The following is a 20,652-nucleotide window of genomic DNA, read 5'->3' as shown; positions in this document are numbered from 1 at the left end:
GCTGGCATCACCCTGGGGACCAGAATCCATTCCAAACTCCACCCTGAGCTGCGGGGAGGGATCAGGGTGGACGTCTCCATCCCCGTTCCACCAGCACCAGCCTCCCTGACATCCCCCAGGACGTGGTGCAGCTCCTGTGAGCCATCCTGCTGCTGCGAGCGGAATCGCAGTGCCCTGATCCTCCACTTGGGACAGCAGCTGCCGGATCCGTCCTGGTGGCTGAATGAGCTCTCCCTGCTCCTGGCTCTCTGTTTTTAATTCGGCAGCAACAATAACTGAATCACCCCAAGGCGCACAACTCACTCCCGGCTTCCTCCCGGGATGTTGTCCTATTCAACCTGGCTGCACCTGGGAGCTTGGGGCACCCATAAATAAATCCCCAGGAACAGAAAGGCTCTTCCTCTCTCATTTCTGTGTCCCCTTGCAGCACTTTGATTACAAACTCGATGAGAGCATTTCCTCTGGCTAATTGTGGCCGAGGTGGCCAGGTCCCCTCCAAGCATCTTGTGCCCAGGTGTCTTTTCCCAGGAGGGAGCTCAGGTCTCCTCTACACCCAGCTTGCCCTGGTTGATTTAAACATGCTCAGCTCTGCCTTCCTTGTGCCTGTTGAACTTCAAAGCCAACCCTGCCTGACCCTGATGCTGTGAGCACAGATGAAATCACTGCTTGTGAAAAGCTTAGCAGGAAAGGGTCACCCTGCAGCAGCCTGAGCTGCTCTGTGCCCAGCTATTTGGAGGATAAAAAGCAAAGGATGCTCCACAGAACAAACTACCACTTGAGAGCTGCAGCAGCCTTTTGCTGTTTCTCTAGCCTCCAAGCATCCCTCCTCCTCCTCCTCTGCAGGCAGGGATGTAACTTCAGCCCCTGGGCTCAAATAGCCGTGTCATTCCGTGGTGGGTTGAGGATGTGCCAAGGTGTCAGGGTGACAGGTGAGCAGGGGGCCAGCTCCTGTCTGTGCCCCACCTGAGCCCCGTGCATGCCCACAGGTGACTATCACAGTGCTGGATGAGAACGACAACAGCCCCCAGTTCGACATCACCTCGGACTCGTCCGTCAGCGTGGCCGAGGACAGCGCCGTCGGCAGGAGGGTGGCCGTGGTCCTGGCCCGAGATCCAGATGCAGGCAGGAACGGGCAGGTAGGGACACGTTTGGACAAAGCTCTTGGGCACATGGTGTGATTCCTGACGTTTTCCTGTGCACGACCAGGAACTGGACTCGATGATCCTTGTGGATCCCTTCCAACTCAGGATATTCTACAGTGAGGCTGGCACAGCAGTCGTGAAGCTGCCTATGAGGCTGTGGTACTGTTTCACTGACACAGAAATACCTCCACCAGCATCTTCCCACCCCTTCCCCTCTGCATCCCTGTGACAACAAACTCTGGTCATTGATGCCAGCAGTATTTGTGGGGTTTGTGCAGTTTCCCCAGTCAGGACCTGCAGCGCAAAAGGAAAAACATTGTCCTTGGGCTCTGGGGCAAAGAGCTCTGCAGGACACGTGTTGAAAGGAGCCCAGCAATCTGAAAACCAGCTGTGGTCTCTCCAGCCATGGGAGCCAGCAGTGAAGTCCTTGGCAGGCTGAACAGGAAGCTCGCTGACATTTGTTATTTTCATTATCACACAGACAGGCATTAATGAGGTCCCGTCACCCCCAATGACAAAAATTGCTGACAGCGTAGGAGCTGTGGGGTCAGACGGGTGCTATGGGGTGGCTGCAGTAAGCCAGCACACCTGTGGATCCCAGTTCATTGGACCCTCTAAGAAAGCTCAAAGACTTCTTGAGTTGATGCTGGGTTTGTTTTTGTAGGGTCCCTTTTCTCTCCTCACAGCATCACTTTGCTTACCCTGTCTTTCTTTCCCTGTGATGTTTCCAGGTGACTTTCTCGCTGACATCAGGGAACATTGGCCGGGCTTTTGAGATCCGTACCACCAACAACACCTATGGTGAGGTGTTTGTGGCACGGCCACTGGACCGGGAGCTGCTGGATCACTACACCTTACGGGTGAGCACCAAACCTCCCTGGGCTTCTTCTGGTTTGAGCAGCGAGGCTGTTTTCTTGGAGCTGTGAGCTTCAAAATAGCAGTTTTTTGAAAATCCACCCCCACCTGCAGATCCAAGCATCGGATGGCGGTGTGCCTCCCCGGAGGAAGGAGCACACCCTGCGAGTGAACATCCTTGATATCAATGACAACCCCCCTGTCATTGACAGCCCCTTCGGCTACAACGTGAGCGTGAGCGAGGTGAGCACCCAGCCCTGCTCCTCTCTTCTTCCACCCTCCCAAGGGGAAATGCATCTCACCACCTTGGGTGATTTCAGGGTAGGTGAGCCCTTGCAAACCTCACCTTGGGTCATTTAAGGATTGGTGACCTGTTGCTGTCCTCACCTTGGGTGATCTAAGGGTTGGTGACCCCTTGAAAGCCCTCACTGGCGATGGACTCCTAGTTCTGGGCTAGGAAAAAGCTCTGCAGGCAACTTAAGCCTGTGAGGCTGGAGGGACCAGCCGGAAGAAGAAGTTGCTACACACCCATGGAAATGCCGCTGAAGTGACACAAAAGGCAGCACAGTGCAGAATAGGAATGGCTTTCAGGAAGCAGCTTGGCAAGGGCTAGATAATGAAGCAATAAAACACAATCAGGCATGAGGAAAGACAACTTATTTCCTGACAGTTTAATTCCTGGACTGGAGGGGGGGGATTCTCAATTTGGTGATGAAAAATGAAATGTGAGTAATAGCCAGTGCCACTTAGCTGTGAGGAACTGCTGCTCATGATTTATAGCTTCACATTAAGGTTATTGCCCTGTTAGGGTTTTCTTATCTATTTAATACGTGTTCAGAGCTTGCTGAAGAACAGAATTTCTGTTTTGATTTCCTCCATAATGGGACTATCCAAAAATAATTAGCCGAGCTCCGAGTCCATTACACAGCCTTCACCTCTGCACACGCTGTGGGTTTTATGCCCTTCCAGGCTGTGCCAGACTAGATAAGACCTAATGTGCAGCTTTCTGCTGAGCTACTGGGTGTTGGGGCAGCAGGTCTGGGCCTCAAGCACCTCAGTGCCCGGAAAACCCCTCTCTGTATGTTGGAATTATGTTATTAATCAGCTGCTGTATATGTGATGAGGCTCATGTTGCATATCTCTGCGGCTCACCCCGGCGTCTCGCCCTGCAGAACGTGGGTGGTGGCACGGCGGTGGCCCAGGTACGCGCCACCGACCGGGACATCGGCCTCAACAGTGTCCTGTCCTACTACATCACCCACGGGAATGAGGACCTGACGTTCCGCATGGACCGCGTCACCGGCGAGATCGCCACCCGCCCCTCCCCGCCCGACCGCGAGCGGCAGAGCTTCTACAGCCTCGTGGTCACTGTTGAGGACGAGGGCAACCCCTCCCTGTCGGTGAGCCACCAGAATGGGCCTTCCGGGGGGAAGATGGGGCTGGGCAGCGCTGTGGGAGCAAGCTCAGTACTGAAACACCGAGCGTGGAAGAGTGGAAAAGGCACAGGCTATGATGTTCTGGGGTGCGACTCAGGGTCCAAATCTCCTGTGCACAGATTTGGCTCAGGGCATCCTTTGGTGCCTGGTCCTGCAGGATCCTCTCATGCAGTCATTCATTGAGCTCTGTCTCCCATCTCTAAACGCCAAAAATGTCACAAGCACCCTGATGGGAAAGCGTGCCGGCAGCTGCAGGAGATGTCCTGCTCACGGGCTCTCTGTGGGCTGAGTCTGGAGGGTCTCCAGATATTGTCCACCCATCTCAGCACTGGAAGTGGCTGGAGCAGCAGCTGGACCGTGGTTCAGTTCACTGTGGGCTGACGTGTGCCTGCTGAGGTCCTTGTGAGTGAGAAGAACTCTGGTAAATTTGACAAGGGCCTGGAGTGACACTGGCTTCAAACGGACAGAGGGCAGGGTTAGATGACATATCAGTAAGAAATTTCTTTCCTGTGAGGGTGGGGAGGCCCTGGCACAGGTTGCCCAGAGAAGCTGTGGCTGCCCCATCCCTGGAAGTGTCCAAGGCCAGGTTGGATGGGGCTTGGAGCAACCTGGGCTAGTGGAAGGTGTCCCTGCCTGTGGCAGGGGGTGGAACTGGGTGAGCTTTAAAGTCCCTTTCATTCCAAACCATTCTAGAATTCTGTGATTAATTACCACTGTAGCCATTGTAGTCTACACCTTGTGAGATTTGAGGAGCTCATTAGTCATGTTGCTGCCATCCAGAGTGTCCTGCCCACGGTGAGCAGGGGCTGAGCACATGTTTGGGGCTGATACAAGACCCCATCCATCATCCTGTGGTCAGGGGAGGTGACTGTCTTGCTCTGTTCATTATTTGTGCCTCTAAGGAGGATTCTGGCGTGACAGAGTCAAAAGAGCAAATACCGTCAGGAGCATTTTCCAGCCCTTCTAACCCCAAGTCTCTGCAGGGAGGTGAGTGAGCACCTATGTGCACAAAGAAGCCCAAATGGTGAGATAGGCTGACACCCTGCATGACACTGCCATCCTTTCCCCCCCACCCCTCCACCTGCTATCTCTCACCATCTCTCTGCTCTCCCAACAGAGCTCTGACTGCAATACACTTTCAGGAAACAGGTCACAGCCAGCAGTGCAAACTGTGGCTGTGATTCTCACTTCAGGCTTTGCACTCTCAGCTCCTCCCTCCTGGGTAGTTCACACTCCTGCTTCTGCATCACCGTCTTTTCCATAAGCTGTGTTGCCACTGAGGGTTAAATCTAGGTAAGTCTCTTCTCCCAGGGTGAGAGAAGGCAGCTTCTGGTCACTGCAGCACCCAATTACACCAGCTCCTCCTTGTCCCCATCACCCCAATTCTACCAGCTCCTCCTTGTCACCATCACCTCGGCGCTGTGGGAACATCACTGATGGTGCCGTGCTGAGGAATGCCCTGTGCCGAGCCGGAAAATCCCATTGCCATGGCAATGCCCTCTTGCCTTCCCAGTGCCAGAGAGGACAAGTGGCACAGCTTGTCGCTTCCCGCTGCACAAGTGGGGTCCCAACAGCCCTGCGTGTCCTCGGGGGTTCTGCTGTGTGACCACCACGTCACTGGCACAAGTTATGCCGACACTGACAATCCAAATCCCACCACGCTGAAGTGAAACAAAGCACCCAGTGACCCGATTCCTGAGTGGGGAGAAGAGTTTTGGCCTGTTTCAGAGCTTGAGGACACTTAGGTCTTGTGAAAGGCAGCCCGGCGTGTCGCTTGGTGCCTGCTGGCCTCACGCCTGGGTGGTGAAATGATGTCTGTCAGGGGTTTGCTGGCTGCCAGAAATTATGGTTTCACAAGTAGGTCCAGGCTGATGCAACAGTGCACAAAAGGGGGAAATTGTAATTTGTCCATGTGCTTTGAGATTTGGCCTTCTGAGTGGGGAGAGGCAGAGAGGACAGAGCTGGGAGAGGACCTGGAAGTCCCACGATGATCTGGGATACCTAGAACAGCAATGGAGCGTAGAAGACTAGCCAAGAGGATGCTCTTGGGAGCTGGAAATGCAGGGACAAAAGGATAAAATGCTGGTAATTAAAGGAAAATGTTTACCCCAAAAAGTATTGCAGGGAAGAAAACCTTCCCAAGCTTGGTGAGCTACAACTGGAAGGTCTTGGTGTCTGTGGGAATTGCAGGAACCACCTGCAACCATCATTTCTTCTCTCATCTAGAAGTCTTTAGTTTTCCTTCTGGCAAGTTTTCCAGGTGGGAAACGGTCCCTGATGCCACTCAGTGCCCCAACATGCCGCACCAGTGCTTCTGGCAGAGCATGGCTGCTCGGCTCACCTTTGCCTGCAGCACTGCATATCCCGAAAAATGAGATTCCTGCTGCACAGAGCAAAACCTGTTTCCGACAAAGCTTTATTCTGTCATCAAACAATGCATTCGTTAGCAACCAGAGGGACTTGGAGAGGGTTTCAAAGCGGTTAGGGCCCGGGGGCAGTCAGAATCCTGGAGTGCCTTTCCAGCTGCAGCTGCTGGGACAGGGAGAGGGAAGGGAGAGGGAAGCGCTGGAGGCACTGGGAAAGCTTCCCCAGCAGAGGCGGTAAGGGACTGAGCCGTGGGTGGCAATAAAGCCCCAGTCCTGTGCTCAGGAAGTTACATCTGAGGTATGGGGGGGTGGGGGGTGCCTTCTCCTTCATCCCTGAACCATCTTGAAGTTGCTCTTGCTGAAGCCAGTGCTGGATTAATCACATCCTGCAACAGCTCAGTGTGTCCCCAAGCCCATTCCAGAGGCAAACGCTGTTTCCTCCAGCCCACAGTGTGGGAATTGGGGTGCTGCCGGGGATGCTCTGCCCTGGCACGCTGCCTGGTACAGCTACTGCTCGGGTCTGACACTGTTTTGATATGACTAATGTTTTTGTTTGTCTCGTGGTGATTTTTTTTACCCACTTTACAACAAAAACAGAAGCAAGAGAGGAAAAAAAAAACCAAAACCAGACACACTCTTGGAGAAACAGTGTCTACCACAACGTTTTATCTCCTTGTCAGAGCTGAGCCTCACTCTGGAGCCTGACCCACAGCCACTTTTGAATAAGCATTGCTGGGTTCAGATGAAGAGAGGGCACCTGTACAACCCCCAGGGCATCACAGTGTCCTCTACAGTGGCCCCAGGGCTGGCTGCTCTGGCCATGCTGGCCCCAGGAGGCTCAGGGAAATCCATCCGTGGCATTTCCCACTGCCTGTTGCATTCCTATGCCTCCACTCTCCACCCAGGCTCTCAGCCACATCACGGGAACATCCTCCAACATCCTCCAGATGAACTTTCTAATTGATAGGCATTTGAAAAAAAAAACAACAACCAAACAAATGAAAACCATAAACATCCTTTTTTTCCTTTTAATCAGCACTGATAATGAAACAAACAGAGAGATAAATTCCCCTGATCCCAAGACAAGGATAAAAACTGCAGCAGAAATAAGGCTTCTCCTGGCATGTGTCCAGCTGAAAAGGCGGCAGCATCCTAAGTCCATGGCCATCTCAAAAGGCTGGCAGGGAAGGAGGGCTCCAGTGGCAGCAGGGAGCCTCTCCCCTTCCTGTTTTGCAGAGAAAAAGGTAGTACAGGGTTGGCTGGTGACCCTGTTTGGTTTCATGCTGGATAAAGTACTTTACCATCCACTCCCAGAGAGGATGTTCAGTCAAGGATGCAGGAACATGTTGATGTTGCAGATCTTAAAACCCTGGCAATAAATTAAATCCTCAGGGAAGTTTCCAGGTATGGGACATCCTTCCATTCCCACATCCTCAATTTTCAGCTAGTACATAAAATGTGAGCAGTACAAAGCCATGCTCTTCTCCATGGAAACAGGTAGCTAAAAATCAAACTCCGTACAAGAGGGGTTCACTTCCAGTCCCAGGGCAGAGGCAGGATGGGAGACAAGGGCAGGGATCCTGCACACAGCTTCAGGTCTTAAGGGTTTGCTGCCCCTGGCCCTGCCACCCTCTCGGGGGTCTCGGCTGGACGAGCATGGCATGGTCTGCAGGATGTGGTTTCCTCTGGGGTCTTTAGGCTTTCAGGGAATTCGGTGAGTCAGGAACAGGATCTGGAAAGGGCAGACCAGGGATGTTAGTCCAGCTTGCAGCTGAAGGGAGCGGCCAAACTCTGCTTTTGCATGGAAAACAGAGGGTTTGGGTCCTTCCCATCTTCTAAGCCATAGGACTTGATGTCCCACATAACACAAAGTTCGCAGCTGGCATTTAACACCCTTCACTCCCTCCTTTCCCCTTCGCTCCCTCCCCCCCCCCTCCCCTTTCCATCCCACCTCTCCTGTGGTGGTCTCCAAGGGGGCTCAGCATCACTCACCCAGCGTTGGGAAGAAGCATTCCCCGGGGCCAGGGGGGGACAGGGGGGTGCTGGGCTCCGAGAGCAGGTGCCGGCCGGACTCGGAAGGCAGCCGGCTGGCCATGTAGGAGAGCTGGGGCCGGGGCCGCGGCTCCGCGCTCGCCGACGGCACCGCCTCGAACACGGGGTTCTCAATGCCCTGGGCGCTGCTGCGGGAGAGGACAGGGATGTGCGTGTTTATTTCAGGAGCCTTTTTTTGTCCCCAGGGTTTTGGAACAGCCAAGCGGGTTCAGGGGGTGGCACCTCAGCTGAGAGCAAGTGGGGAGCCCGGTGCAGGGGGGAAAGCTTTGCTGAGGTGGTTTCTTGGCTCTCCTGGGGTGTAGGGAGGTGCATGCCCTAGGCACAGGCAAAAAGAAAGGAGGCACTTCCCACTTGGAGAGAGGGAAGAGAAACAGTGGCTTCCCAGAAAGGGATAGGACTCAGAGCGTGGGTGCCATCAGCATCCCTTTCTCTCTGCTGGGCTGAGGATACCTGCTGGCTTCAAGGGAAAGGAGGACAGGACAAGACCCTTGTGGGGCCTGGGATGCAGGCAGAGGGGGTGTGAGGAGGTGAGGGGATGAGTTTCCTTACCTGTCCATCCTGACGAGCTCATGGGCACCTGCCAAAGACAAAGTGGTTGGGGTGAGTGCTGGCAGCATAAGGCCCAGTGTCGGACCCAGACCCACTGCCAGTGCTGTGTTCTGCTGTCTCGTTCACCTCCAATTCTTCTGCATTCCTCTGCCCCCCCCCTTTAGCTGTCTACTTTGCTCCCAACCCTCCTTCTCTGCATCCCTCCCACCTTGTTTACTCCCCAACCCAGCTTCCTCCCAGATTGAAACCACAGGCGCCAGAGAAAGGGAAGAGACACTTCTGTAGGCATGGGGTGAAGTGAGATGCAGCTGGGGTGCCTGGGCTGCAGCCTGGCCCTGCTCGTGCCCAGATGCACCCACCACCCACCTGTGACACCCTCTTGGGGCTCTGCAAAACACCACTTGGCGTTTGGCAGTCCCTGTGTTTGGCTGGACAGCACTCTGTTGTGTATTACCTCATCCCCTCTGTGGCAGCAGATCCCACAGCCCGTGTTTCTGGGCTGTGCTGGATGCCTACACAAAGATCATCTCGAGCCAAGCTGCTCAAGTTTTGGCCCAAACTGTGCCAAAGAAAAGTGCTGTGTGGAAATAACCCGGCCCATCATACTTGAGAATCAAATCCCCCTGAATTTTGCCTTCCCTCCAGGGTGAAATAGCATCCAGGTGATGCTTTGCAACAGGGAGGTGGGAGCTGCACCCCAATGCTGCACAGCTAAAGGGGTGCATGAAGGGGATGGATGTCAAAAGCCCAGTTCCCAGTCTTGTGGCTGGCATCGTGCCCACGCCTGCTGCAGAAACCACTTCTCCAAAGGGTTTGCTCAGAGCCACAGAGCCGCCCACCAAGCTGGGTGAGGAAAACCACAGGGCCCCGCTTGCCCAAGGGCTGATGAAATGCCTCTGCCAGTTTAGGTGGTGCCCCTTTCCGCTTAATTACCGAAATCTCTGGGAGCCAAGCACGGGCAGGACCTGGCAGCCAGCTATGCCTCAGCACTGCCTGGTATTCCAGGGCTGGGGCAGCAGAGGGGAGACCTGGCTTGCTGCAGTCCTGTTGCCATAGACATATCAGGGGGCTTTTTAAAGAGGAGGGGGAGAAAAAGTGCAAAGAATGCTTTTTCAGTTGCTTGGAAGGCAAAGCTTCTACTTCAGGTGTGTGATGGAGGGAGGAATGAGTAAATGAGACAGCTCCTACAGTGGATGTGGAGGAAAGGGGTCTGCAGGGTGCATCTTTGCAGTCTCAGAGCCCCCAGCATGCTCCCAGGGTCTCCTCCTATCCCACACTCCTCACCAGCAGCCTTCAGGCATGCCTGGCCCTTCCCAGACAGCTCTGCAGGAGACACCTGGCAGGGACCTGTCACTGGGCCGCCTTACGCTGTGCCCGTGGGACTCGGAGCAGCCAAACCAGCTGATCCCAGTGGGGCACATCCCATCTCATCCTTGCCACCCTGATGCAGCCCAGGAGATGAGAGGGGTGTCCCTGGTACTTACGTCTGTTGGTGGCAGCTTGTCTCTGTTTGTAAATGAGGAGCAGGATGAGGGGCAGGCAGAGGATGCCCACGATGCAGGCGCCCGTGGCCAGTGCGGCGGCCGTGATATCTGTGACAGAAGAGGGCAGACATGGAGAGGGCTCACCTGCCATGTCCTTGGCTTCCTCAAGCCAGAATCACGGAATTGTTTAGGTTGTAAGAGACCTTTAAGATGCCCAAGTGCAGCGTGGGGCCATCCCAGGCTGCCCCACACCTGATGCAGTGCGGCTCCCACACACACGGGATTCGCGCTGGGATGCGTTGACAGCTGTGCAGATAAGCTCTGAGACATCGTTTTAGAACCTTGACCAAAGTCCTTCACTGCTGGTGGACACCCCAAGGCCCTTCTTTGGTCTTCCAGATATGAGGAGAGAAGCCCTGATAAAGGCCCCCAGCAATTTCAGAGTGCTGGCTCCAACCCATGGGCAGCCTCACAGTGCTCGGGCATCAAAGGGCTCGTTAACCCGGTCTCATTAACAAATGTGCCCCTGGAGAACCTTACCCGTGGAGGCTCACAGAAAGGCTGGCAACCTGTGGGCACATCTGTGGCCATCAGGGTCCTGTGGATGGCTCCTGGTGGAGCTGAGGGCTGCCTAAACCACAGGCAGGTTCAGCTCAAGCCCTCCTCTCCTGTGCATCCCTCTGAGGAAGCAGCTTCCTGCTCCTTGTGTCTGTGTTTTAGTGGGGGGCATTTTTCCCCTTTTTTTGCCTGGCAGGACAGGGTGTCCCAACACCTGAGACTAAGGGTTTGGAACAGGAAGCACTACTTGTGAGAAGCAGGGGGGCTGTCTCCCTTGTCTGGGCTGGCCCCAACAGTGCCTCAGAGCATTTTAGCCAAATCTGCCCAATTAGCAGCCAGAAAATGGGAGCAGACAGAGCGACCCACCAAGAAACCACCTGCACAGTGAAGTGTGGGCATCTCCATGTCTAGACACAGCACTGGCGGAGCCTCACGTTTTCTGAGCGCTCAAGCAAGATTTGGGTTTCCCCTGCTCGAGGCAGAGGTGGTACAGGCTTGAGGTGTTGCAAGAGGTTCCTGCAACTCTTTACCTTTCTGTCACTTCCCACCTTCTTGTGGCAGCAGCTGCCAAAGCCCTAATTGTGTTTTGGGGCGGGAGGAGGGTGGACTTGGGTGCTTTAGAACCACAGGGTGAATGATCTCCAGGGGCTTCAGGACAGTCATATCCTGGTGATGGGCTAAAGAAGGCTCTCCGTAGCCTGAGGACGTGCCTGTCAGATGCACCTTGTGGGGACAGCATCGAAAACCACCCTCCCAACAGTGAGGTTTCATGTGGACACTGGTGTTTGCAGCAGCCAGCGATCCCTAGGGAAAAACACAGGCCAGGGTGGCGAGCAGCACATCGGAAAGAGGGGTTTTTTCCCTGTACCTTTGCTGGTGGCTGTATGAAATGTGCAGTTTTGAAGCCCTCCTCTGCCTGCAGAAGAGAACAGAAAAGCATGTTACACCTCAGGAGATTCACTCCTGCCCCACAGGACTCCCAGACTGCTGGCTGTCCTTGCCTTTTTGCCCCTGATATTAAGAATATCACCCCCAAAGCAGGGGTTTAATCCTGGGAAGCCTACGCAGAGATCCCTGCTGCAAGACCCCTCTTCCCTGTGGCAGTGGGGCCCATCCCTGACCATGCAGCCTCTTTTTTTTTTTTGGTCTAAAAGAGAAACTATCTATCCTAATGCTGCAAATCAAGGGCAGGAGATGCCTTCCCCTCCCTCATGCCTCTCCCACTGGGCTGGTGTCCCAAGGTTATCTACAAGCCCTCATTTGGGCTTGCACCACCAGCCAGCTCCTTTTAAGTTGAGGTTTGTTTTCCTCTCTTCCAGAAAGAGGTTGAAGAAGATCAGTGAAACTATGTACCATGGATTTTACTGCATTCCAGCCTCTCGAGTTATTATTTTTTTCATTTTGTTTTAATGTTCTATTGCTCTCTGGCCCTAATTCAAACATTCAACATCTGCTGCTCTTCGACTCTTGCAACATGGCTTGGGCTTCCAGCATTCTCACTCCTTGCCTCCCCAGCCCTCATGCTGCACCCTGGTGTCTCCCACCACCCCTTCTTGGCCCTCCCGAGCCCTGATACACCCTGGCACGGATGCAGAGCTGGCAGGGGCCCCCCTTGCTCCCTCACCTTGCTGGATCTGCAGCTCCACAAAGCCGTGAGCAACCTGCATGGTGTGGGGCTTGCCGTGCTCCCGCCTCAGCTCCGCGGCGTAGCAGCAGTAATTCCCACTGTCCTGCAGCGTCAGGTTCATCACCACAATGTGGAAGGCACCGTGGTGGTCGGGGACAAACTCCACCCCGTGGTGCCGCTCGAGGGGGGATTTTTGGGTGCTGTTGCCCCCAGGCTCGTGGTGCCTGCCCAGGTCGTGGTGCAGCTCCTTCTCGGTGACGTTGCGGATGTGCCTCTTGTCGGAGCAGCTCTGGTCGCCGTTGCTGCTGAAGTACCAGGTCTTGTAGAGCAGGTCATGGCGGTCGGCGAGGGGGCCGCTGATCCGGCAGGTCAGGGTGACGTTCTGGCCCTCGGGGCAGACGCAGAGCGAGTACGGGGTGGTGATCAGGAAAGCTGCTGGCCCTCCTGGGGGGAGAAGGCACAGCAAGGAGTCAGACCCCAGCCTTACCCCGAGTTCGTAGCAAAATGGGGATCCCTCCCCAAACAAGCACTGCAGCCCCACCACCACTGCTGGCAGAGAGTAGTGAGGCCCTGGCACAGGGTGCCCAGAGAAGCTGTGGCTGCCCCATCTCTGGAAGTGTCCCAGGCCAGATTGGACAGGGCTTGGAGCAACCTGGGCTAGTGGAAGGTGTCCCTGCGCATGGCAGGGGGGTGGAGCAAGATGGTCTTCAAGGTCCCTTCCAACCCAAATCATTCCAGGATTCTGTAGCAACATCTCAGCAGGGCTGGGAGCACAGCTTCACCGTAGAAATAAACTCTGGAGGAGAAACATGCTTTAAATACAGTTAAGCAGCAGCAGCAGGGAGGCAGAAGCTCGTCTGGGGCCATCAGAGCTGGCAGAGGTGTGGGGCAAGGGAGGCAAAGCATGTGGAAAAGAAGTGAGGCAGCAGGGTTATGGCCCATGAAGGAGGAAACACAAGTGCTGCTGGGCCCGCTGCAAAAAAATAAAAGGAGAAAAAGTAAACAGAAAAGAGCTAGGAGGGGCTGCCCCCTGAGATGAGGTGGGGAGCAGGTCCCACCCTCCTTGTTTTTCAGCCCCAGGGGAGGAGAAGGGGGAACTGGCTGACGCTGACAGTGAGGAGCTGCTTGAAAATGAAAACAATTTTCAGAAAGATATTCTGGAATGTGGGCGGGAGGCCTGGCAGAGGCGCAGGGGCGAGGGGCACACCACGACACTGCTGGTCTTTCCCAGGACGTGGGTGGAGGGCACTGGTGGGAAGGGGAAAGTGCATGAGGGGAGAGGAAAGAGCAGAGACAGGAGAGGTTTTGGTGCTCTGGCCCTGCCACCGCTTTGTAACAGAAGGGCAAATGTCACTTCAAAAGCTGGAGAAAAAGCAGATTCTGGGCTTATTTACTTTAAATTACTGTGGAAGGGAGGTTCCTGGGGCTGCTTTGCAGCAGAGAAGATGGTATGAGGACAAGATGTTTTTTCATTTTGGTAACATCCTGTTGTGCCATTAGCTCCGCCACCGTTTGGCTTTGAGGTTTTTCGCTTGCTATATCGAGTGGGTGTCACGGTGTGCTGGGCCTGCCCACAGGCATCCAGCTGGGCCAGAGGCTCCCCATCACTAGGCAACCCAGAGAAGCATCCTCCTCTTCCTCTGGGTAGGGTCACTGTGTCACTGCCTGAGAGAGTGAAACCGAAAAGCTGCCTTCCAGCCCTCGTGGTTATTTCTGGTTATTAGGTGATGGTGCAAGAACAGCCATGAAAGCCCCAAGTTCCTGCCCGAGGGTGCTCTGCAGGGAGAGGGAGGGTTTGGGAAGGAGATCTGCTTCATTACACTCCCCTGGTCGGCAGCACAGGGTGCCAAGGAGCCCCACGGAGCCAGGGATGGCGTGACCTTTGCCAGACCTCTCCAGCTAATTGCTTCCTGCTCCCCACAGCACGTGCAGCAGCACATCCCTGGAGCCGCTCTGGGGCACAGGTTTGTGTGGCCCGAGCTCAACGCTGCCTCGTTCAGACTTATTTTCAAGCCCTGACTCCTCCTCACCCTCAGGTGCTGCTGGGGCCAGGAAGCACGGCTGGGCTGGATGGGTTTTGGCAGGCAGCAGAGCAGGTCTCCCACCTCCTTGCCAGCCCACTGAGCACAAAAGGCACCTCAGATGTGTTTTGTGATACCTGCGGCAACGGGAAGTGCCCCATTCACATCGGGGGTCTCCCGGGAGCCAGAGGAAGGGAAGCCAGGGCTCTATTGAAGGAAGCCACACTTCCAACACCTTCCAAAAGTATCTGCAGGAGTCTTTTGTTTTCCACACTCAGCCCTCGAGTAAAGCTGTCCCGCTCATCCCCACACAGTTTGCAAAGCTCTGTCTTACTAAACCGTCCAGCTTCCACCTCCGGAGCTTGATGGGAACCGTCTGGATGGAAAGTCAGCACCGCCCACGCTTTCAGCAGCGGGGAGGGGCAGAGGTTACTATGTGTGCTCAGCCTTCAGCATTAGCAAGCTCCCTTCATTCTCCCAAGCAGGGGAAGGCTCTCAAAAGCCACGAAGTGTAGGAGAAGGCAGCTGGCAGCCCACAGCAGCGCCAGGGAAGTTGGTGTTCCCTCCCCAAGATGTAATGAAGCTTTAAAGCCATGCTGGATAGCAGATGGTGCCCAGAGGAAACAGCTTCTGGTGGTGTCACTATACTAAAGCCCATGGATCTTGGGCTCTGAGCATGGTAGAAGCCCAGGAGATTAAATTTGGCTCCATCCACACCCTGACTGAACAATTCCCTTTGAAGTCAGAGCTGCTGGCAAATGCCAGAATAAAGCCAGGTGCCAGTCTCTGCACATCTCCAGCTGAGAGAGACTGGACCTACTGAGGGCCGTGCTAGATCTGTTGTCTTGTCACCATCTGGTAAAGACAGAGGAGGTCTCAAGTGGGTGCCAGAAGTGCCCCTCTTCCTCTTTGACACCTCAGTATCTTTGTCTCCAAGCAGTGGTGTTGCATTGGTGCCGTGCAGAGCCCAGTGCAGCACTGGTACATCCCTGGTGCTGCCATCACCACCTCGCTTGAAACCTGGGAGATCTCCTTTCAGACAGAAGGAAATGCAAAAAAGTGCCAGACCTTGTGTTTCTTTGCCAACCAACATCTTAAATAAATTGGGATTTCACACCAAATTCTGGGTCAGTGACCAAAAGCCTCTCCTGGCTGCTTCTCCTGAGTTTGGTCCCCTGCTCTGGCAAGCAGGTGTTTGATCTGCACTCATGTGCCTGACAGGAGTGATTTCCACTTCAGTCTGCCTGTTTCCACTTCAAGAAGATCTGTGCAGAGCAGGGGATGGAGCCTTTGGAGAGGCTCACCTGTTGCAGAGGAGGGGCTGCTGGAGAGAGAGCGGAGCGCTGGAGCAAGGAACACAGCTTTATTCCCTCTTCTGGGAGCTTTTGTAACAGCCTCACATCAAAGTTCCCCAAACCCCATCATCACCGTGCTGTCATTGTGCTTCAGAGTTATCAGCTGGGTGAGATGTGCAGAGGCATCCACACCTCTGCACAAGTACTTACAGCAGAGAAGGAGAAACTTACTGAAGATGCCCAAGATGCCCCTGTTAACAGCCCTCACCTCCTGCACCCCGAGGAGCCAAATGGCTTTCCAGGGGCACCCATCATGCAGGCAGTGGCAGGAGAGCAGCCTGGAGCTGCTTCTCCCACCGGAGGGTCCTGCCTTGCTCCTCTGCCAGCGCAGCTCTGAGATGTGATTTTGGAAAGCCCAGCTCAGCTGCCATTCTTTAGGTGGAGAGGAGCCGCTTCCCCATCTGTCTTGTTGCCAGCATCTCCAAACTGGATGTTTCCAAGGGCTCTACTTCTCCATCAAGCCCCAGTAAAATTAGGTGGGGGTTCGGAAAGTTTTGGCAGGCGTGTGGCTGCACAAAGCTCAGTTCCTCTGGCACCAGGCTCACGTTGATCATCAGCATCCAAGCTTGTTGCATTGCAGAAGGCCTGAGGTTCAGTCCCAGCACCCCAGATGCATAAATGAAATTATTCAAATCCCTGTGGAGATGCTGGGAATCACTCCCTGATGCCGAGACTTGGATGAGAAGCAAAGCGTTGTTCAATCCACACCAGCCTTGGTGTCCCAGAGCAGAGAGAAGAAGGGACCTCCCAGCCCCGTTGCAGTGGGGCATCTTTGGGCATCTCTTCTTCCTGGGGATGTGCTGGCAGTAATCCTGGAGACAGTCACCTTCCTGTCCCAGGAAAGATGGTGAAGCAAAGCCCGATAGGATTCTTGTCCTCTGCCTGCACAGGGCAGGGAGGGATCACGGTCCTTCCCAGCTTCCTTCTCTTGACTCTTCGTCCACAGACGATCTGGGGGTTTAATTGTCACCGCCCCTTGTGTCACTGCCTGGCCCCGGAGCCCCGAACATAAACGCTGCCTGCCAGGGCTACTGCAGAGTCAGGGATGGAGCAGCCCCATCCCTCCCAAAGCATCCCCCTGATAAGCAGCCAGTGAGCTTCCAACACTGGGAAGCACTCGCTCGGGGAAGGGGAGCTCGGCAGCCACACTGTGATCCTGGCCACGGCTGGGTGCCCATTCAGAGAAGCTGCTCGGCACGTCCGAGCAATTACGGCGGAGCGGAGCATCCTCGGAGAGGGCATCCCGGCCCTGCTCGCACAAATCCCCTCTCCCCGCTCCCCCAGGGCTGACGGAAGGGTCTTCTCACCATGGCACAGCCGGGGACCCCCACAGTGCCAGGAAAAAGTGACGTGGGGGAACAGAGTGGCTTTTCCAGCCCGGGGTCCCCAGCGGGGGCTGGCGGGGACAGAGGGTGGCTGCTTTCCTTCCACGCATGTTAGATCAAAGCAGAGGAAGAAAGAAAAAAGCAGCCTCAGAGTTTTAGAACGGCAGCTCCCCTGTGGCCCCTTTACCCCGACACAACCTCAGCATCATGTGAAACGCTGGCTTGAGCCCCCCCGCACCCCACGATCACGGGGGAAGAAAGCAAATAACCCCCTAAACGCCCCAAATTCCTTGTGCCGAGGCACAGCCCCGGGCCGGCGAACACGGTGCCCCAGTGAGAAGAGTTTCTCCGGGCAGGGAGGAGAGAGGCAAGCGAGCTGGAGCTTACCGTGGGAAGCGAACAGGCAGAGCGCGGCCAGCAGCAGCCTAGTTCGGGGGGACGTCACCCCCATGGCAGCGGGGTGGCCGGGCAGAGGTGGCCTCTGCGGAGCCACCGCACGCTCTGAGCAGCCCCGCCGCGGCAGCCGGGCTTGCACACACAGGAAATTTCATTGCGATATTGCGCAGGGATGGAGAGAACGGCGAGCACCCCCAGGAGGTGAGAGGCTGCAGGGAGCGGCGGGCGGGAGGACGGGGGGAGCACCCCACGGGTGGGTGTCACCGCTGTCCCCACCTCTTCGGACAGAGGGGGCGTTTGCTGGGTTTTTCCCGTTACAGCATCGCTAAGAGCAAGCCAGTCCCTCTTTGCATGTTTTTGGGGTGCTAAGGAGGATGCTGGCCGTGCCGGGGGACTTGTGGCTGTTGGTCTCACGCCTTTCCAGGAGGAGCTGATCCCTTGGGACTGGCTTGTAATTACTTTACTTGCAATTATTGCTTTTCTCGTGTTGGTGAGGATTAAGCAGGCAGAAATCCTCTTGGGATGGGTAGGAGGCAGGTACAGGGAAGGGTAACTCAGAGCAATGCCAGCTTAGAGAAGGGAAGGAGCTTTCCCAAAAAAGAAGGGGAGCAAAACTTCCCCCCCCCAGCACTTTTACACAGTGAGAGACCTTTATTCTGCCCTCAAATAGCGAGGCAGCCCCGTGATCTGACACATAACTCCTCCTGGAACTTCTCTTCAAATTCCAAAGGCATCAACAAAATCTCTGGCTGCAGCTGAGAGCTGCCTCATTTCCAAACAGTATTCCCTGGAAAGCGGAGCCTGAAGACACGGGGAGGTTTGCAAACCACGGGAAACTTTGCTTCTAGCCCCCTCTAAATTTGAAGTGTGCAAGGAAATAGAAAAGTAGCTAATTACCATGTGGCTTTATGGCTTTTACAACAGACACGGCTGTGATGCCCTTGCCAAAAATGTAACTCTTGGCTGGCTGGAAGAAATATCTTGCTGTAGCTATGAAGTTGAGACTCCAAGAGAATGGTTTATTGTCCCAAGATCCCACCTCTGTGCATGCCTTTGTCACCTCCCCATCCCCAGGTGGGGTGACACCCCCAGAAGACAGCCTTCAGTCAGGACATCCAGGTGCCTGTGCAGGACCAGGAACAACTGGAAGGGGGTGGGGTCCACCTGAAGTTGTGGTCAGCAGGTAGATGGTGGGACCATGGGAGGTCAGTCTGGTTGTCTGAGATGCTTGGTTTTGTTCCTCCCCTGAGCCGTGGCAGCATCGTCTCTGGGTATTTTCCATCAATGTTGTCACACTTGTTAATAACAGCCAAGGCAAGGACTCACATGTCTCCTCCAAAGGAAGGGGTTTGGCCTCTGGTTTTCCCTTTGCCGTGAGCAATGTTATTACCTGTTATTGCCAGCAATGGTAAACTGTGTGAAAAGGGGAAGGATCCTCCAGAGATGTGCTTTGCTTGGGAACAAGGGTGTGATTTAATCTCGGGACGTTTATCTCTGTGCCCAGCGATTACCTGGAAGTGCGTCTGCAGCCACGGCTCATTTCATTTTGAGCCCTGCACTGTGTTTGTGTCTCTTGGCAGGGTTGAGCCCACATTGGTCATTGACCTTGACAGATCCAGCCTTTCCCAGCCAACTCCAGAGACTGCACAGCAAATCCCTCCGCAGTGTTTAACGTGATGTCCCCTGTCCCACAGGCCACCACCACCGTGTATGTCACCGTCCTGGATGAGAATGACAACGCTCCTGCTTTCCGGCAGCAGCTGTATGAGGTGACCCTCGACGAAGGTCCCTCCACGCTCAACGCCACCCTGGTCACCGTGCAGGCCCTGGATCAGGATGAGGGACCCAATGGCACGGTGGCATACGCCATCACCGAGGGCAACATCCTGGGTACCTTCCACATCAACAATGCCACGGTCAGTCAGGATGCCAGCCCCATTCCAGACACGTCCCTGTCCTGCTGCCTTCACTCCCAGCTGCCCTCCCCTCTCCTTACAGGGAGAGATCCGCACGGTGAAGGAGCTGGACTATGAGATCAGCCACGGGCGCTACACCTTGATCGTCACCGCCACCGACCAGTGTCCCACCGTCTCGCGCCGGCTCACATCGACCGCCACGGTAAGGAGCTGCCGGCGGGGCTGCGGCACCGTGGCCTCTCTGGGGTCAAGGAGTTCCCTCTCGTGTGAGCAGTTTCACATCTCTTTCCCAGTGGCCACCAGTCGCTTTTCCCAGGTGTGGCCAGTTTGCCCAGTTGCTGTCGCCCTGTTCCCTCATGGGTATTCTCAAAGCAGAGACGTGGACAAGAGACACTTGTGGGTTAATTTGCCTGAATATTTGGCCCTGCAAAGACATAGAGAAATCCCCAAAACTCCTTTTAAGTTACATTATGTTTTCTTTAGATGTCTTCTTGGTCCTTCCTCATGAAAGGACAGCAGGTAGTAAAGCATTGCTATAGCATTAATTTCTGCTTCATCTTTATCTTCTCAGGTTACTTATCTGCTTTTAAAACTCCCTTTTCACTTCTTGTAAGGAGGGTATTTAAATCCTCTACTTTGTTTTTTTGTTACTTTGCTCTATAACTCTTTCTTTGTTTCCTGGACCACGGTGACCTGAACTTAGTGCTGCTCAAAGAGTGGGGAGGGCAAACGAGCAGCTCTAAAGCAAATATTTTGCCGGAATTGATTATTTCTGTGGCCAAAACCAAAATTTGACAGGTTGTAGAGCAGATGTTGTTTGTGCCCAGATGGGTTAAACCTTGTGTCTTCACTCCCTTGGACCATTATCCTTCACCAGGATATCGAGCCAAGTGTTTTGTAGTCCCCCAAAAGGTGCAAAGTTAAAGAGAGAAACTGAAGGGGAGATACCAGTGTGGGAGATTTCCATGGATAAGATTTGTCCCCACAAGCTCTGGTCCATGCTTGGGCAAATGGGAAGCCCTCAGATTTGGGCCTCTGATACTGTCCCGGCCCAGGAAAGCTGCAGCAGGGACAGGCATGGGGTTTCACTGCTGGCAGGGAAGGCAACAGCTGCTGGCATGATGCAAGTGAAGGCAGAGCTTCCCCTGCACTTGGCTCAAGCAGAGACATGGATTTGGAAACCCCCTCAGCAACAATCACTGCAGCCAGAAGGATAGGAAACACCCTCCCTACATGGTCCATGGAGTTTGTGCCAGCACCATACAAAAACACAGCTTTTAGGAATTGTTTAAGATCCCAAGTGATGGGAAGTCCATCACCCTGATAAGGCATGCCAGTGTTTGTTTTCTCCATTGCTAGGAAACGGAGCAGAGACTTGGATATACTCTCTGTAAAGATTAGATTTAACCCGTAACAATTGCCCATCTGATGGATTTTACTGTCCTTTAACCCAGGAGGTCAGAAAACTCCCCATTTCCAGTGTCTTTCTCATAACCACCTTTACCACGAGTGGTTTTGTTGAAATAAGGATGCAACCTGCAAATTTTTTTTAAGTTTGCTTAGCATTAGG

General features: G+C 54.5%; 2 protein-coding genes across 3 annotated transcripts in view; one reads left to right on the top strand and one right to left on the bottom strand.

Moving 5' to 3' along the window:
- Positions 1-20,652, top strand: part of CDH23 (cadherin related 23) — a 194,755-nt gene that overhangs the window by 158,052 nt on the left and 16,051 nt on the right. Inside the window, exons 34-39 of the mRNA XM_051800244.1 lie at positions 987-1,136; positions 1,874-2,002; positions 2,112-2,240; positions 3,170-3,397; positions 18,861-19,082; positions 19,165-19,284. Of these exons, the coding sequence (XP_051656204.1) occupies positions 987-1,136; positions 1,874-2,002; positions 2,112-2,240; positions 3,170-3,397; positions 18,861-19,082; positions 19,165-19,284 (978 nt within the window). The remainder of the gene's footprint in view (positions 1-986; positions 1,137-1,873; positions 2,003-2,111; positions 2,241-3,169; positions 3,398-18,860; positions 19,083-19,164; positions 19,285-20,652) is intronic.
- Positions 6,805-17,359, bottom strand: VSIR (V-set immunoregulatory receptor). 2 transcript variants are annotated; one of them, XM_051800339.1, is made up of 7 exons: positions 17,158-17,359; positions 12,067-12,513; positions 11,311-11,358; positions 9,885-9,992; positions 8,401-8,428; positions 7,792-7,979; positions 6,805-7,531 (listed from the first exon to the last, which is right to left on the bottom strand). In XM_051800339.1, the coding sequence occupies exons 1-7, from the start codon at positions 17,219-17,221 to the stop codon at positions 7,494-7,496; spliced, it is 921 nt and encodes a 306-aa protein (XP_051656299.1). In that variant the 5' UTR covers positions 17,222-17,359; the 3' UTR covers positions 6,805-7,493. The 2 variants fall into 2 exon arrangements, with proteins under 2 accessions (XP_051656299.1, XP_051656300.1); XM_051800340.1 differs by having other exon boundaries at positions 7,792-7,976.

Source organism: Manacus candei, unplaced genomic scaffold (genome assembly GCF_025592945.1).
Source record: "Manacus candei isolate 608988 ecotype Guabito, Panama unplaced genomic scaffold, ASM2559294v1 h1tg000050l, whole genome shotgun sequence".
Lineage (NCBI taxonomy): Eukaryota > Metazoa > Chordata > Aves > Passeriformes > Pipridae > Manacus > Manacus candei.
The sequence above is the reverse complement of the archived record's forward strand: the minus strand, read 5'-3'. Positions and strand labels throughout refer to the sequence as shown.

Bases quoted from the DNA above. Each gene is read 5' to 3' on its own strand.
- VSIR (XM_051800339.1), bottom strand. From the start codon at position 17,221: ATGGGGGTGACGTCCCCCCGAACTAGGCTGCTGCTGGCCGCGCTCTGC. The intron at 7,980-8,400 runs GTAAGGAAACTC...CCTCTCCCGCAG, and splicing joins GAGCTCGTCAGGATGGACAG to CAGCGCCCAGGGCATTGAGA. The intron at 7,532-7,791 runs GTGAGTGATGCT...TGCCCTTTCCAG, and splicing joins ATGCTTCTTCCCAACGCTGG to ATCCTGTTCCTGACTCACCG.